Raw genomic sequence first — 18,155 nt, 5'->3', positions numbered from 1 at the left:
GGCTAGGTTTGGTTTAAGAGAAAGGGAGATAATTCTTAAGAGAAGAAAAGGCCAAAAGGGAAAGAAGCCAACTAAGGGATTCCAAAGAAGAGAAAGAATAGCCAGTGTTGGGAAGCAGAGAAATTTAAGATAAGAGGAGAAGAGACACAACAGGGAGAATTCTGAAATTGTCAGCAGCAGACCAGAGGTAAGTGGGGAGAGGGTGAGATGCTGAATTAAAGGGAAAGGAAAACTTGACACCACTTCAACCAACATACAGATAAGGGAGGTGAGGATGTTCCCAACTGACCACAAGCAGCCCTGGGCCATAGAGAAATATTTGGCAACAAGTCATTGGTGGATACAAGATCCAAAATTGCAGCCCTAATATCAGGAAAGTTATTGGACGTGCCAGAAAATGAGGTTGGGTGAAAGAAAGGGGAGACATTGTTCTGGGCTCTGGGAATGGAAAGAGAGAGAAAATAACCCACAGGGATACTCCTAGGGACAGGGGCTGAGGAAAGCATAACCATCAGAGAATTAAAAGATATAGGTCTACGGGAGGCCAATGGTTCACCCTAAGAAACTTTAAAGGAAGGAGAATAAAAGCGAGCGAAGAAAAATACAGAGCTCAGAACACATATACAGCGGACGCTCCCTAGTTGGTAGGTCTAAGAGGAACAAGCGTAACACCACAAAATGAGTGTAGTTATGCTAAGAGAAGTGGTGAGTCATCTATCGGACTCTAAAAAAGGTGCCAGATCACATTCCACGACTAGGTATCTCAAGTCTTCTATCATTCTCTCCCACGACAATCCTAAGTAAAGCACGAGAAAATGAGCAAGATATCGGGCTTTGGCCCCTGTTGTTCCTGAGCCCATCCCCAGCGGCCCCGGGGCACTGTCCCTGATTATCCTCCAACAGCTCGGACTTCTGTTAATGCTCCTATTGCCATATGCCGATGGCAGCACCATTACTTTTGGAAACCAGAGTATCAGCCACTCACTTGCTTTGCCCTTCTGTCCATTTCAATGAGCTGGAGTTGCCAGCAGCGGGTCTAGAAGAGAAGAAGAAGAGGTGGGGTGGGGATGGCGCATGCATGGTGGGGGGTAAGCCACCCTACCTAGAAATCCAATGGAGAGCCAACGTTTTCTTAAGAAATACAAAGATGATAGGACATCTCAAAAGAATTCGGTAAACCCCCAGCCCTGCCAGATCTGTCTTTGGATACCCTTCCATATTCTAACATCTATTGTGAGGAGGGAAGGGGCTTTGAAAGAGCTTTCTCCTGCTAGCTAGAACCACCTCCAAATTATTTGTCTTCCTGTGGGTGTTGAAGTGACCTTAGGGCCTTTCATCAGACAGGTAATACATTCCCTAATGTAGTAGAATATCAATCAAGGTGGATGCCTGTTGGTGGGGCCATTCTCAAGCAGATTGGACTGTTGACTGTCCAAAGCATCATCACTCAAATACAAATTTGGGGCCTGGACTTTGTACACTTGAAGCATTTCTTGATAAGTATAATGGATACCATCTGTAAATTACATTTCCTCCAAAATGTGAACATTAGGGGAAAATCGGCTGAATGAACAAAAGTTTAGAGAATTCCAAGGCATTTAATACAAAATGACCACAGTGAAAGTTAAAGTTTTGTTACCAAGCCATTAGCACAGGAAAATAGTGTGCATTAGACCCCAAAAAGCGATTTATTTTCTTAAAATCTTAAAATTATTCAAAAGATCACCAACCACAAAAGAGAAAATACCCAACAGACAAAGAGAGGCAACTGGATGCCTCAATTGTTGCCACAATTCTGCCCACCGTTACCTTAAAACTGGGTCAGACAAATCCAAGTTACTATCACTGAACAATCACTTGAGAGAGGACTGTGAGAGGTCCAACCTTACCCCTTCAGTGTGGCCCCTAGGTTCATCTGGTTCCAGGTCATGCATTCGAGCTGCGAGGTCATTTGGTACAGATTGTCACTGTGAGAGAGATAGCCAGAGTTAGAGGAAGCAAGGAAGTAAACAAACATTTATTAAGTGCCTACTGTATGCCAGGCATTGTGCTATGCTCTTTACAACTATTATTTCATTCAAACCCCACAACAACCCAGGGAGGTGGGTGCTATCATCATCAATCATCATCATCATCATCATCATTACTTTACAGTTGAGGAAACTGAGGCAGACTGAGATTAAGAGACTTGCCCAGGATCAAACAGCTAGTAAATGTCAGAAGCCATATTTGAACTCAGGTATTCCTGACTCCAAGCCCAGTATTCTAACCATTGTACCACCTACCCTATCAGAATCCGAATGGACACAATTCTTCTTGCCAAAAGCAGTAACATTTTCATTTTCCTCTAGAGAAAAATTTTCCACCCTTCATTTCATATTGTGAGTATGAAACATATAGTCACAGAAGTTCCAAGCTTCTTGGCAGGGGAAGTACCATGGCCACCATCTAGTTCAACCCATACTCAAAAAGAATCCCCATTTCAACATTCTCTCATAAGCTGTCACCCACTTTCCATTGAAAAGCCGCTATTGAGGAAGCCAATTAAGCTCTCAGAACACCCAGTTCCACTTTGGGCTTTCTGTCTGCTCTCCCACTTGACAATCGTCTCCCATCTCCATTTTTTGGGTCCATGCCCCAGACCCGAAATGCACTCACTCATCATTTTCCCATAGATCCCCACTCATTCCTTCAGATGCAGCCCAGGAGCCACCTTCTATATCTTCATATAGATTCAACCCTCTTGAATTACCTTACATCTAATGACTTTTTTATTTATTTGTATTTACTCTGTATGTACTTACACAGGGTATCCCCAAACCTAGCGCAGTTTTAAGCTTAATTAGCTATTAAAGATTAATGTGGCACTAAGACTTTGAGTTGTGGTGGATAGAGAGCCAGCCCTAGAGTCCGCAGGACCTGAGTTCAAATCTGAGGGTCCTCAGACACCTGCTAGCTGAATGACCCTGGGCAAGTCACTTGTCCCTCTTTGCTTCAGTTTCCTCATCTGTAAAATGAACTGGAGAAGGAAATAGCAAACCACTCCAGTATCTTAGCCAAGAAAACCCCAAATGAGGCCATGGAGAGTCAGACATGACTGAAACAACTCAACAACTACAACAAAAACTCTGAGGACATCTTGTATACAGGATGGTTGCCTTTACCAGCGTCTGACACAGTGACTGCGTGTAGTAGGAGCTTAATGATTGTTTATGGACAGCACCGATTAGACAGGTCTCTTTGTTAGAATGGTTTTCCTGACATCAATCCCAAATCTGTTTCCTTGGAATTTGTGTCCATTATTCCTACTTCTGCCATTCAACAGACCCAATAGAATTCCTCTTTCCTATGCCAACCCTTCAAATATTTGGAGATACCTATTATGTTCCCCTCCTCAGTCGTTTCTTCATCTGCCCCAAATTTCTTCAACTCATCTTCATATGTCATGAATTCAAGGCTGTGCTGCTCTAAACAGCAGAATCATTCAAAGGCCCAGTAGAAATAACAGTGGTAATTTCTGACACTTGCAGAGCTTTAAGGTGAACAGAGCATCTTATATATATTATCTTACTTGATCCTCACAGCACCCTTGTGAGGTAGTAAATAGATGTATTGTTATCCCCATTTTACAGATGAGAAGACTAAAGTTCTGAGAGGAAATGGACATGCCTAGGGTCACACAGTTAGTGAGAGTCAGAGATGGAATATTAACCTAGTATGAACCCAGACTCCACATCCAGCACCCCAAGAAAGGGCTGTTTCTATGTCCTTAGGAAAACCAACACTTGAGATTTTAAGATCTTTAAAAAAGTTGGAGGAAGAGGCTGGAGAGATTGATCATATGAAAAGTCACATAGACTCTAGAACCCCAAGTCCAAGTCAAAAGCCTGGAGCTAAAATGGAAAGCAGAGCAGATTAAGTGTTCATGAAAATTCATTAAGCTGTTTTAATTGAAAAAGGAAGGACACAGGGTTTATGGTGGCCCAAAATATTGGGAAGTGAAGAATGATGGGGGTCATCACTAGTGGATGTGACATAGAAGCAAAAATCAATCTGGAGAGGCAGCTAGGTGGCACAGTGGATGAAGCTCCAGCCTTGGAGTCAGGAAGACCTGAGTTCAAATCTGACCTCAGACACTTGACACGTACTACCTGTGTGATCCTGGGCAAGTCACTTAACCCCATTGCCTAGCCAAAAAAAGAAAAAAGAAAAATCAATCTGGAGAGGGATGTTTTGCCAGAAAAGAGAGGATGCTCAAGGGGGAGGGGGGCTGATGGCTGGCACAGAGCAAATACGTTAGAAATTGGTTGATACTGGAAATCACAACCCATCTGTGACTGATGACAAGTCCTAGGGAGTCTCTCAAGCATGAAGAGCTTAAGAGATTTGTCCAGGGACATATACACAGCTAGGGTCATAGAATCAGGGATCTAGAGCCGAAAGGATCTCAGAGGACATGTTTTCAATACTGGAATTTTACAGATAAGGAAACTGAGGTCCAGGAAGGTCAAGTCAACATATCAATAAGCATTTACCAAGTGCTTGCTATGGATCAGGCACTGTGATAAGCCCTGGGGATACAGACATAGCTCCTCCATGGAGCTCATAAGCAAGTGAACATTTATTAAGCACCTACTAAGTGCTGGACTCCAAACCCAGCAGTTTAACAACTACATAACGTGGCTGCTGCATACATAAGCACAGGAGAAAGTCCTTACTCATCAAATATGGCATCCCAGGATCCCACTGAAGTAGTGAGCAATGTCTACTAAGCAATAATGGATTGCAACTGCTGAGAATCTGCCCTCTCCACATGGCATGCCTTTGAGCTGCTTCACCAGGCATGGGCAGCACCAAGCTTTAATTAAAAAGATATTTTTGTCAGGCCAACAGAAAATGGGACCCTGAGGAAGGAGGCTTCCACAGGGATATGATGGACATGGCCACCATTCCCAGTAAATGAGGGCAGCCCTGTGCTTTCTCCCTGGTTTGATTAATCAAAGGAAAGCACATCTGAGTCTTATGCAATCACGTCCAAAACGATTTTTAACTCCCCAGGGCAGGTCCCTATGATAACGAGGAAATCAGATTCCAAGAAGAGATTTTGCATATGAAAAGTCAAGTGACTTCAAACTACAAGTATGCGAAGCATCATTTGTCAGAAAGGTTGGCCGCCATCATTCATCCTCAAGTCTGACTGGTTATTATGCTACCATAATATCCTGCATATCATGGCCCCCTCCAAAAAAAAGAAAGAAAGAAAGTATTAAACCTTCCTACGGTTTCCCCATTGGCAACAGCAACCCGTGCTGGTCTGTGCCACCACATTGCACAATTCCAGAAATTCTTTGCTGTAAGGCGGGTGTAATTAATTCCTGCAGGACCCAGATTTTTATTAGAAGCGCCAGCCCAGTGCATTTCCAGGAGGAGACTCCGCTAACTTTCTTCAGGCTGACAGTTCATTAATAAGAGACCTCCTCCACAATTTCAAGTGGTTTTTGTTCTCCCTCGCCTTTTCATCAGGCAATCCATTTATTCATCTTGTCATTAATCTAAGCCAACAAGCATTGTATTCCCCAGGTGGCTGTATATTTTTGTGACAATTTTTTTCCCCTTTTAAAAAATATTGCTCACCCACTAAAATCACTCAACCCTACTGACAGTTCTCCTAGGCCTGTCCAGATTCCCCTGAATCCTTCTTCATTTTAATTCATTAGTATGCCACAGGAAAAGTCTTGGGATTTTCAGGAGTTGCAGGAGACAGACTTCTCAGATACGATTTCTGTACCTAGACACTTCTGTGGTTTGCACCTAAGGGATCCTCACAGTTTGGGCAGCCCTGAGCTTGAGTTCAAAGGGCACAGGACAAAGAGGAATAGGCCAAAGGTTACTGGCACTCAAGTCACTAGCTGTTGGACACAGGATTTTTTCTCAAAGAACTGTGGAACAGCAGGCTGTCCTGCGGTCTTCCTCAGGAAAACAGTTTCAAATTAAAGTGATTATTTGAATAAGATGTAAACTTTTTGAAGGTAGGGTCTTCTATGGGTCTCGTGGTAACACCAAAGACTGCTGCAGGTAAATGATAAAGAAAATGGGGGTCATGACTGGGGAAAAGATTAATATTCTGATGCCCTCTACGGAACATCCACTTTCAGGAAGGGGATGGAGAGAGCATCTCCAACAAAGCTTCACCATAGAGCCATCACAAGCAATTTCTTCCAGTGCCCACTCCCCAAAAAGGGGAACTCTGAAATGCTTGTGTGGGGTGGGGGAGAAATACAAAAGAGGCTGCAGGTAGTGGACAGTTTGGGGAACAGCTCATCTAAGGGTGTGGCCAGACTTTATCTTACTATTTTAATTAAGTAGGTGCTAGCAAGTTAAAGGGCTATGTTGTCAGTGCCATCTAAAATTTTGGTGCCCGAGGCAAAACCCCAGATGCCCCACCTTAGTTATGGTTCTGTATCACTAACTTACTCTACTTTCAATGAGTTGTACGACCCTGGCTTCAATTTATGATTTACCCAGAAGTTACCATGTAGGCATTTGCTTTGGGGGACGAAGATCTCACCAGGATCCTAGTAGGAGGACCGATTCATTATCCTTGTCTCCCTAATGATTATTCCAGACTGGAAACCGCCAGGAGGGGATTGGGAGGGCTGGTGTTCAGAATACACCCCAGGCTGGCTTCCCAGTGGTGATGCTAGGGATCAGCCTAGTTGTAACCACATCCTTCCTACTGTTCTCAGGGGGCTCTTGGAGGTTCAGCCTATTAAGCTAGCTCCACCTTACCAGCTGAAAGTAGGAACAGAAGATTTGGAGCTGGAAGGGCCCTCTGAGATATCTCACCCAAGCCCCTCATTTTACTGATGAAGAAACAGAAGCCTTGAGCAGGAAAGTGACTCGCCCAATGTCATAGCAGTAGTACGTCCCAGAACCAGGATTTAAAACCAGGTCTTCAGATACCAGATCCTTCCCCTTTCCAAGCAAAACTAGAGAAGTAATGAATGCTGAGAAAAGAGTCCATAATAAAATGAGAGAAATCAAGAACTATACCCAAGGATTTTTTTACTAGTATTCCTTCACCTCAGAATTATTCTGTATTATTTTGAATATATTTTGTATTTGTTTAAACATATACATGCTTTATACTTCACCCCCAGAAGAATGTGAAAGGTCCTTGAAGGCAGGGGCTAGTTTCCTGTTTTTTTGTGGGGAGCATCTTTGTATCCCTAACTTATATTACAACTTGTACATAACATAGGGGTTTAACGTGTGTTTGTTGAATGGAATGAGACCTCAAACCTTGCCTGTTCAAAAGTGAACTTTGAAGGTGAAGCCAAGAAAACTGGGGGTTTTTTTTGTTTGTTTGTTTGTTTGTTTTTAAGGAAGTCGAACTCTGAATACCTGTAATAACAAATATTGGACCCAGGGAACAGAAAGTCTTTTAACTCCCAACCTAGTATTCTCTACACAGCAAAACCCAGGAGTGCAAATACCTGCAAATGGGGAAAGGATCTAGGCTACTGATAGAATGAGAGGGAGTTAAAAATCCTAGACCTCATAACGCCTCCCTTTTCTTTGGCACAAGGGTATATACTTGTACTGGTAGAGGAATTTCCATAAATGTGATATATGTGTGCACATACGTTTTATGTGAATATATGCATAATAATAGCATGCTTTATTATTATTCTTTAAAGTTTTCAAAACATTTTACAAATATCAACCCATTTTATCCTCACGACTACTTTGGATTATCATTGCTCAGTTGTGTCTGACTCTTCGTGGCCCCATTTGGGGTTTTCTTGGCAAAGATACTAGACTGATTTGCCATTTCTTTCTCCAGTTCATTTTACAGAAGAAACTGAGACAAACAAGGTTAAGTGACTTGCCCAGGATCACATAGCTAGTAAGTGTCTGAAGCCAGATTTGAACTCAGAAAGATGAATCTTCCCAATTCCAGTCCAGGTGCTCTATGCACTGTGGCGCCACCTAGCTGCTCAACCACCCTTAGAGGTAGATGCTATTATGATCTCCATTTTATAGATGAGGAAACTGAGGCAGACAGAGGTTAAGTGATTTTGCTCAGGGTCTCACAGCCAGTAAAAGTATGAAGTTGGATTTGAACCCAGATCTTTCTGACTCCAGGTCCAGTTCTCTACTGTGCCACCTAGCTTCTCAATCTATGTATGGGTGTATATGTGTGTGTGTGTGTGTGTGTATACACACACACACACACACACACACACACGCATGCATGTATACATGCATGTACAAATATGTGTAGGTACTTATATAAATGTGTACATGTGTGCATTGTATATTCTACATATACATGTAAGTATGTATATATGTAGTATGGTACACAAAATATATTTAGGATCAAGAATTTGCTAAAAATAGGCAGTTTTAAATATGCAAGAGAAGCTTGTCCTAAAATTTGAGTAAACAAAATAATAAATTTTTTAAAGGAAGCTTTAAAAAAAGACTCAAGGTCACAAACTCCCCAAAAAGTTTTAAAGTTCTTTTTCAGGTTAAAAACAGCTATTTGTTTTCTCTGTAAGAAATATTTGACCCAAAAAAAAATATTTGAAGTGGAAGACAGCTGAGAGAGGGAAGAGATTTCTACAATGGGGATTCATACAAGTTGGAGATAAAAGAAAGGAAGTCAGCCCTAAGCAACCAAAAAGCACATAAAAGGAAATCAGTAGTAGATCATTTGGTTGTTTTGGCCTACACTGCTGGGTGACCAAGTTCTCGACCTCCACACAAAACTTTTTTTAAACAGCCGTAATTTGGACTGGAACTCCTCCATCCCCCATCTTAAAATCCCAGCTTGATTCCCAGTAAATGCTGAACCTTGCCAGTGTTTACTCCATCCAGTGAGTACAAGGTAGGAAAATCCCTTCCCTCCTTGACAGGAGCCATAACTGGTGGCTGTCTGTGTCACCTCGAAGAGATGCCATGTCTCGGACGTGCTGAGGAATCTCAGAATGGACACTCGGGAGCTAGCAAAGCTGACTGTACTGAAGTAGCCATTTCCCCAAAGGGAAGAACAAATGAGATGGCAAAGCTGGGAGACTCATTCAGGATTAAAATCTCTGACCTTTCAAACGTCTGCTGTTATCACTCACCCTCCTTCCTGTTCTCCACCCTTCACTCCCCACCCCCTACACACACACACTCTCACACACACACACACTCTCACACACGCTAAGCTACATTGAAGAATTCTTTCACAACCGAAAAAGCAAGTCTCCCACTCAGAGACTTTCCCCTGAACACATTTCCTTGCATGGCACCTTGGAAGCAGACTCCTTAGAAATCTCCGTCGCTTTCCTTCTGGCCAAACTGATCTCTCCAAGTTAGAGAACTTTTCACTCTTGCTAACTTAGTTGGCCAAGAGCACAGCCAGAGACTCAACTTCTACTCATAAACCCGAAGTCTGTAGGGACACCAAGGGAATGTTGTCACTGGATTCCACCCTGTCGATAAATCTGACTTGATGCCCCAGAGGACCGGTCATGGTTTTTTACCCTGATGGGCAGGACAGCCACCTGTGATATCCATCGGCAAGAGATGCATCCCTGAGCACTCTTTTGAATAATTGGGGGTGGGAAGAATCAGAGAGAGTTGTGAGACACTACCCCCACTCTCCTCCATTGGCCTGGTTGCACACTTTTATGTTTACATTAAGGGACATACCTACAACCTAGGTCATACACTTAGAACAGTCTGACCTGCCAAGCTCAGAACAAACTGAAACTTTCTGATTGGCATCTCTGTTTTCACTGCTAAACAACCTACATAAAATAAATGGTAAGAGGTTCAAAACATTATCACCTTTGATTCCATAATTTGACTACGTGTGTACTCTAAAGATATAATTTTTTTTAAATGTAGAGTGGTATAATGAATACGGTTCTCAGCTTGGAATCCAGAAGACCTGGGTTCAAATCTTGTCTCAGACTTACTAGCTGTGTGACCCTGGACCAATCATTTAACCTCTGTCTGCCTCAGTTTCCTCATCTGTCAAAAAATAGAGACAATTATAATATTTACCTCCCACGGTTGTTGTAAAGATAAAATGAAGTTATATCTGTAAAGTGCTTTGCAAATCTTAATGCGCTATAGAAATGTTAGCTATTATTGTTGGTTTTTTAAACTACTCTGTGGCTGCCCAATAATACTTCTTCTCACATATACATATTTGTGTCTAATGGTAGCCATCTCTGGGGAGGGGAGGAGGAAAAAGAGAAAGGTATGTGGTAATTTTGTAGTATAGTTAAAAGGAATAGCAAGTTGTACCTAATAGATCTGCTGTTTTGAGAACAATACTTTTTTTTTGTATTCCACTTTGTTATGGAAATGCTTATTTTATTTCTTAAGTTCAGAATAAAAAAAACTTTTTTAAGAAAAAAACTTGAGGCAGCTAGGTGGCGAAGTGGATAGAGCACCAGCGCTGGAGTCAGGAGGACCTGAATTCAAATCCAGTCTCAGATTAGACACTTAACACTTACTAACTGTGTGACCCTGGGCAAGTCACTTAACCCCAATTGCCTTGCAAAAAAAAAAAGAAAGGAAAGAAAAAGAAAAAACCTCCTTTCCCCCTCTATGTCTCATGTAGAACCTTCCCTTATAACAAATATATATATATATATATATACATATATGTATAGTAAAGCAAAACCCACCCATTAGCCATATACTAATGTGCCTCATTCCAGACCTCCTAAACTACCAGCCCTCTGCCAAGAGAGAAGGGGCATGTTTCAACTCCTTTCCTTTAGTGGAATGGAAGCTCCTTGAGGACAGGGACTATTTCATTTGTTCATCATACCCCCAGGACCTAGCACGATTCCAGGCACAAAGTAGACACTTAATAAATGCTTGTTGATTGATTGACTGATTGATTGCCTTGGTCAGAGTTCTGGTGTCTCTCAATGTTGTTTTACGTGAGGTGATTCAGAGGAAGGAAAGCAGAATCAGAACAATATAAGACAATGATTAACAGTAAATAGTATAGCCAACTATGTTAATAATAATAATAATAATAATAGCAGAAATAATAAACAGACAAAAAGAAGGGTCAGAAAATAATACAGAAGAAAACAGGACATTTTTGCTAATATTTTGTTAAACTTAGGATGGGGGGGTGGAGAGAGGGGCTAGCTGATAGAAGACTAATCTTACATCTGGGCACCAAGCAAGTGATTTACCCTCACAATTCCCCCAAGCAATTGTCTTGAGCTGCTGTTCTGCATGGGGGGAATGATTCCCACCAGGACTTCTCTAAAGTGATGAAATCACAAATCCAGACAAAAAACCCCACTGCCTCCTCCCAGAAAGTTTGCATATCCTTTAAAAGAAAAACACGTAAATAATTTGAAATTTTTGCTTTTATATGCAGTTATTTTTACATTTTCACTTATTTGAATGTTTAGTTATTGGGCACAGAATAAAAATGTTTCAGTAAAATGAAATAATAAATGACCAACACAAACAATAATGTATTGAAAAGAGCACCAATTAACCAAATCTCTAGTTGCGAATTACAAACTTAAGATTATTAACATTCAAACCAGCAATCATTTTTCCTTTGAGTAGAGAGATCATTTGTTATATTAGAAAAAGTCATGGTGTATTCGCTCACAGACTTAGAGTCAGGAGAACCTGGGTTCACATCTTCCCTCAGACCAGCAATGTGTCCCTGAGTAAAAAAATCACAGTCTGTGCCTCAGTTTCCCTATCTGTAAAATGAAGAGTTTGGAGCCAATCATCTCTAAGGTGACTTCCAGTTCTAAAGTGATGACCCTTCAAGTCCTTGACCAGGCATCAGTAGACCTGGGTTCTGACCCCAGCTTTGCCACAAAGTCACTTGGAAAGTTACTTCCTCTCTGAGTTCCCTTTTATATTCTAAGGTCCCTTCCAATTCCAACATTCTATGTTCTATTTGCTATGATCCCTTCCAGTGCTAATATTGTCATAGAGTTAAACAAAAAAACCTCAAACTCAAGATACCCAGAAATCAGGAGGGGAAAAGGAGTATAGAAAACAGGAGGGATTCCATTTAAACTGATAATTGATAAATAATTTGTTCATTGAAGTATCTGAAGGTAGGAGGGCCTCCTCAGTGCTCCAGGATGGATGACATAAGAGGTAGATCAGCTAACTTTTTCTGTAGCTGAGTCAATCAGTCAATCAATTAGCATATAGTAGGTGCCTATTATGATAGATGCCAAGAAGGCAAAGACAGAAGCCTCAAACAGCAACAAGCCAGAAGAGATAGAGGAATGGAGAAAGAGAAGAGTGACTTCCAGCCTGGTGGGGAGTGGGGTGGGGAGGTGGCATGGGACTGTGATTCAAACACAGGTTAGAAACATGACAATGATGATGAAGATGATGATGATAACTAGAACTCAGGAAGGGTTTCAAGGTTTGCAAAGCCTTTTGCATATATCATTTCATTTGACTGGAATCTCTCCAAATACCCCAAGCAGATCAGCAATGGACAGTGGAAACAGACAGAATGTGTTACACCATCGTTTGGGCTATTGAAGAGGAGAAACCAGTTGACAAAGTGACTAGAGCACTGGGCCTGGAGTCAGGAAGACCTGAGTTCAAATCTGGCCTCAGACTCTTTCTAGCTATATGACTCTGGGCAAGTCACTTAACCCCTGTTTGCCTCAGTTTCCTCATCTGTAAAATGAAGTGGAGAAGGAAATGGCAAACCATTCCACTATCTTTGCCAAGAAAACCCCAAATGGGGTTGCAAAAATTCTGACTTGACTGAAATGACTGAGCAACAACAGATGGGGGACAGGAAGGAGCTACAGAAGGTTTAGGGGTGAGATGGGTCTAGGAGAAAAGAAAGATGCAGTAGATTTAAGTTTTTAGGCAGCTCTCACGAAGAGAGCCAGACTCTTTCTCCACAATAAACAGAAAGCTGGGCTGCTTAGAAGGGGCTAGCCTTTTCCCCTGGCAGGTGGGATGCCTGCCTCCACCCCCATCCCACGGCCATTCCTCTGAATGATTAGGAAGTATTCAACCTTGGAAAGGTTTTAAAGCAGGGCAAAGCTAATGACATATGGGATGCAAAATGAATAAATAATAGGCCATCCACCATAGCTGGAGAAGACTTGGAGCCATTTTGAAATCTTGGGCTCGAATCATAGTTCTGATGCTTACTACTACCTCTGTGACAGTGGGCAAACCACTGACTTCCTCTGGGTCTCAGTTTCCTCATCTGAAAAATGGAGTTGTACTGTGGAATAATGGAAAGAAGCCTGATCTGGAGTCAGAAGACCTGAGTTCAAATCCCACCTCTAAGACTTACTATCTGTATAATGTCATTTAATTTCCCTGAGCTACAGGTTCCTCATTTGTAAAATGAGAGGAGTTGGATTAATCGACCTCTAAGGTCCCTTCTAGCTATATCTACTAAGATACAGACTCTATTGCCACCCTGAGCACATCTTGTGATATGTGAATCTTTTGAAACAAAACCATTAGAATATAAGCTGCCTGAAGGAAGGTTTTTTTTTTGTATTTTCAAAGATTTTTGTATCCCCAGCACTTAGCACTGTGCCTGAAATGTAGCAAGAGCTTAATAAATCCTTGCTGGATTGGGGAAGAAACTCCAAGAAAGATATAAACAAATCCATTAAAAAAAGCTTGACTCTGGCCCTTGGCAAACATATTGGTCTGGGTATGTGGAGGAAATAGAAAGGAGAAGTCTAGCCCTTCAACCATGTACGATCCACTATTATTTTTCATCACTAGCCAACCTAGTTCGTGTGTTTGTGTGTGTGTGTGTGTGTGTGTGTGTGTCTAAGGCAGGGATGGGGAACCTTTGGCATTGAGGCCACATGTGGCCCTCTAGGTCCTCAAGTGTGGCCCTTTGACTGAATCCAAACTTCACAGAACAAATCCCTTTAATAAAAAGAATTTGTTCCTTAAAACTTGGACTCAGTTAAAAGGGCCACACTTGAGGACCTAGAAGGTCATATGTGGCCTCTAGGCTGAAGGTTCCCCACTCCTGCTAAGGGAAATTTCATTCTTCAATGGGAAAAACTTGTACAGGAAGGATTGATAATATATTGTAAGTATACATTGAAAGTAGAGTAAGTATATTTATTGAAAATAAATTGTTGAAAATATATTAAAAATATAGTAAGTAAACATATTAGAAGTAACATAGAATATTGGAAAAAATGGGCAATTGATCTGTATAAAAACCATGTGAAAATCATCTGTAGCCTGTCCCTGTTATCACTACATCTGGTGAAGTAGAGAAAGCTCTTTGCAAACCTTAATGTACTAAATAAATACTAACCTAGACAGCCAGTGACCTGGGGCATAGAAGGGTGGAACTGGAGACAGGAACAGCTGAGTTCAAATCCAGCCTTAGACATTTATTAGCTTTGTGATGCTGAGCAAATTATTTAACCTCAGCTTACCTCAGTTTCCTCAACTGTAAAATGGGGATCATAATAACCCCTACCTCACAGAATTGTTGTGGGGATCCGATGAGATACTTGTAAAAGTGCTTAGCATCATGCCTGGCCACAATTGGAGCTATAGAGATGCATATTCCCTTCCCCTTCTACGCTATTATCATTGGTTTCAACAACAACAAGCATTTATGAAGCACCTACTAGTTCTCAACACTGTGGGTGCAACGAAATGTAAAAAATATGGGAGAGATGTAGAGGGTCCTCCAGGAAGACTTTACCCAATAGGCCTCCACTCCTTCTTTGCTTTGCCCTCTTGGAAGCCCAGTTTATGTACCTATTCCTATAGAGGCTTCTGCTTATCAGGGCAGTTATTAATGTTGTTTAGTTGTGTCTGACTCTTCCTGACCCTGTTTGAGGTTTTCTTGACAAAGATACTGGAATGGTTTGACATTTCCTTCTCCAGCTCATTTTTTTCTACAGAGGAGGAAACTGAGGCAAACAGGGTTAGGTGACTTGCCCAGGGTCACTCAGCTAGTAAGTATCTGAAGTCAGATTTGAACTCTGGAAGATGACTCTTCCTGACTCCAGGCTACCACTCTATCCACTACTCCACATAGTTGCCCTGTTATTAATGTAGATTCTCTATTGAGGTTATTTTGTATTGTTCCGTGCTTAAATTGTATTGACTTCTCTCCACCCTTATATTCCTCTATAGAAAAGTAGGACCTTTGATTCCAAGGGCTTTAAACTGGTTTTGTCCTTGTATTCCCAGGAACTAACACTCTGTCCCTTGCCCAGGACACATATTAGGAATTTAATGTTTGTTGAATTGAATGAAGAGCAAGCTTTAAAAAAAAAAAAAAAAGCCCTGAATTTATGTTTCTACAATTTAAAACTTCTCTGAGCCTCCATTTCTTCAACTGTAAGGTGAAAGAATTGAATTTAATGAACCTGAAGGTGGCTAAAGGTAGCTTTCATCTCTTAATCTACGATCTGAATAAAAACCGGAAAACCACTTACCCAGGAACATTAGGCTGCAATATGATTCAGTACCCTGAACGGGAACAAAGGAAGAAGGGCACCATGGTCAATGCCTTCCAGTTATGGGACTCTCTTCCCTCAAGATGACTTGTCATGTGACTGTCTGATACATGCACCAAATGAGGGTGCCAGAGTCAACTTCTCGATATGTATATATTATTAAAGTTTGGTTTCTTTCTTATTTTTACTAGATAAAAATAAATAAATGTAGGAGAAAAAAAAAAACTGCGGTCTGGATTCTCCAAATATTCACTGAACTTTTCCAATTTCCAAACAGTAACAAGAAGTCTGGAGTCATTCAATGAGAGGTGAAGATGGATGGCTTGGGGACATTCCAATTGCATTCAAGTAGTTAAGCTCTAGGATTAGCCCTACAGGGAAAGGAAGCCTCCTATTTGAGGAGAGGGGTCATTCACAAGAGGAGGAAGTATGCTAAGCAGTGCTCACCAAAGGATTCTGGGAGAAGGAAGCTGCCCAGTAGAAAAGAGTCCTTCTATAAGGACTTTCCTTATTCCCTGGCCCCAGAGCATCCCAGTTGGGTGAGGCAGGTCCTTTGGAGAAACAGTAGATACAAAGGGAGGGGGGGAGAGAAAGAGCTTGGCAGCTGTCTGGGCCACTGATCCCTAAGAGTTGCCTTGTACAGTCAAGCCTCTGGTTCTGAGCTTGGACAGTAGCGTGACACGCTCCCTCCAACACGCAGGCAGACAGCCTCGGGACACAGCCTGGCCTTGAGGGGATTTGGGGGAGAGGGATTGGTATCCTCCCTTCCTTCGGCTACGGGCTCCTTAGCCAAGGCTTCCGCCCCCAGGCCTGGAAGAGGTCCAACTCAAACCCCAGGCACCTCCTAGATCACTTTAATTAAAAGGGATCTGGCTCAGAGCAGGAAAGAGGAGGTGACCTCCCTCCCCCGGGGTCCCAAGGGCTAGGAGGAGGGGAGGGAAGGGTGTGTGTGTTAGTGGGTCGCAGCCACACTTCCCAGAGGCTCGCCAGATTCCTCCAGCTCCCCCGAGCCCGATTTCCTGTTCCAGTCCCTTCTCTTTTCCTGGAGTCCCCAGAGGCGCCCGGCTGTCCCCCTCCCGCCTCCTCCCTAGAGCTAGCGCTCCCACTCCCCCACCGTGGCTTTCGGCATCTCGCTTCTTCAAAGATGGCAAGGGGATGCCGCCGGTGTGCCAGGAGGGCTGGGATTGGGTGGGGTGAGAGAAGAAAAGTCAAGGTCCTCGCCCAAGGCCCGGAAAGGGCCGAAGAGAGGAGGTTGAAAGTGTGACCCTAGGCCTGGGGGCTCCAGCCCGTAAGGCACTGGGTTAAAGACGCTGAAGTCAAACCCCTCTGGGGTCCATCCACATCCCCGACAACTGGCAAGATCCTTGTTTGCCGCGCCCCCTGCAACCCCCACGCTGCGGCCACTCCTGAACCCACGCCTTTACCAGGAGCACACTGGATGGACCGCGGGGACAAGGAGCCCCACCTTTGCTCCAGGTCCCCTTCTAGATACTCTAGCATCTAGCGAAGCTGAGGGCACCCTCGGAGCGGCAGAAGGAGTAGTAAAGGCAAATCCCGACTGCGGCAAGGCTCAGGGATCTGGTGGGAAAGGACGAGCCAGGCTGTGTGACCAATGCTCCCTCCTGCAAACTAGCTACAATGCATTGACCTGCACTGTCTTTTGGACCCACAAAATGAAATGAACTGCACACCAGAGATCGGGCCCCATTTTAAGCTAGGGCAGGAAAGAGGAGTCTGTGGAAGGGCTGCCCCAGACTCCCACGACGTTTCGCAAAGAACAGACTAGAAGGAGCACAAAGCTGGGGTTCAGGCGGCCCTCAGGTGCACTGACCCAGAGCCCCTTCCCCCACTGAGGTACCAGAGGACCGGTCTCTGTCATTCCCCCAACCCACCTCCCACCCAATCTCTCCTGACAGGCCTTTTTCCTTCCTTCATTACCTCACTGCCTCCTTCCCTTTGACGTCAGCCCTGCCCCCTCCCGCCCCCCGCATAGAAAGGAGAGGAGTAGGGGTGGGGGTGGGGGATAATGGGAAGTATCAGGATTCCCCCCGCCCCCAGCCGGGGGAGGGGGACGATGAGGTAATGAGAGGCCAATGGGGAGCCGGAAAACTACGCGGCCGCTTCGCCTCTTCCTCCCTGCTTCCCCCACCCCTACCCCATCCCTATCCCCACCTCCTCCCCTCTAGTCCCTGGCTGCGCCCGATGTCTGCGCCCGAGTTACTAAGCAACCCTATCGGAGTCGCGGGACTGAAGCCAAGTTCACCAAAAGTTGAAGAATAAATTTTGGGGAGGGGAGGTGGGGGGAGGGAGGTGCGGAGGAGGGAAGGAAAGCTTCTCTCAAAGCTCCCGAGAGCAGGACAAAGGGCCCAAGCTGGGGCTGCCTCCCCGCGACGGCGGCGGCTGCAGCGCAGACACTGCTAGCTGCCTGCGAGCTATTCCGGCTCCTGGCCGGGTCTGGACGGCTCTTTGGGCCGTGACCCTTCGAGGCGGCGCTTGGGGAGAGGGCGCAGCTGGGGCCCGGGACGCGCCTAGCCAGGAGTGTTCGATCGCCAAAGGGCTTTCGAGGTTCCCAAAAGGGAAAGGAAAAGGCAGAAGCCCAGGAAGATGAATGTTCATCAGAGTTAGAGTTAGGTTAGAAATCTTCTAATACGGTCTCCC

At 43.7% G+C, this 18,155-nt stretch overlaps 1 protein-coding gene across 1 annotated transcript in view; it reads right to left on the bottom strand.

Annotated features, from left to right (window-relative positions):
- The window catches only part of WT1 (Wilms tumor 1), a 66,551-nt gene that overhangs the window by 36,026 nt on the left and 12,370 nt on the right, over positions 1-18,155 (bottom strand). The window contains exon 4 of the mRNA XM_027837839.1: positions 1,890-1,967. Coding sequence (XP_027693640.1) covers positions 1,890-1,967 — 78 coding nt within the window. The remainder of the gene's footprint in view (positions 1-1,889; positions 1,968-18,155) is intronic.

The sequence above is a fragment of the Vombatus ursinus genome, unplaced genomic scaffold, assembly GCF_900497805.2.
Source record: "Vombatus ursinus unplaced genomic scaffold, bare-nosed wombat genome assembly UNPS02014822.1, whole genome shotgun sequence".
In the NCBI taxonomy this organism is placed as follows: Eukaryota; Metazoa; Chordata; class Mammalia; order Diprotodontia; family Vombatidae; genus Vombatus; species Vombatus ursinus.
This window is presented reverse-complemented; position numbering and strand designations above follow the sequence as displayed.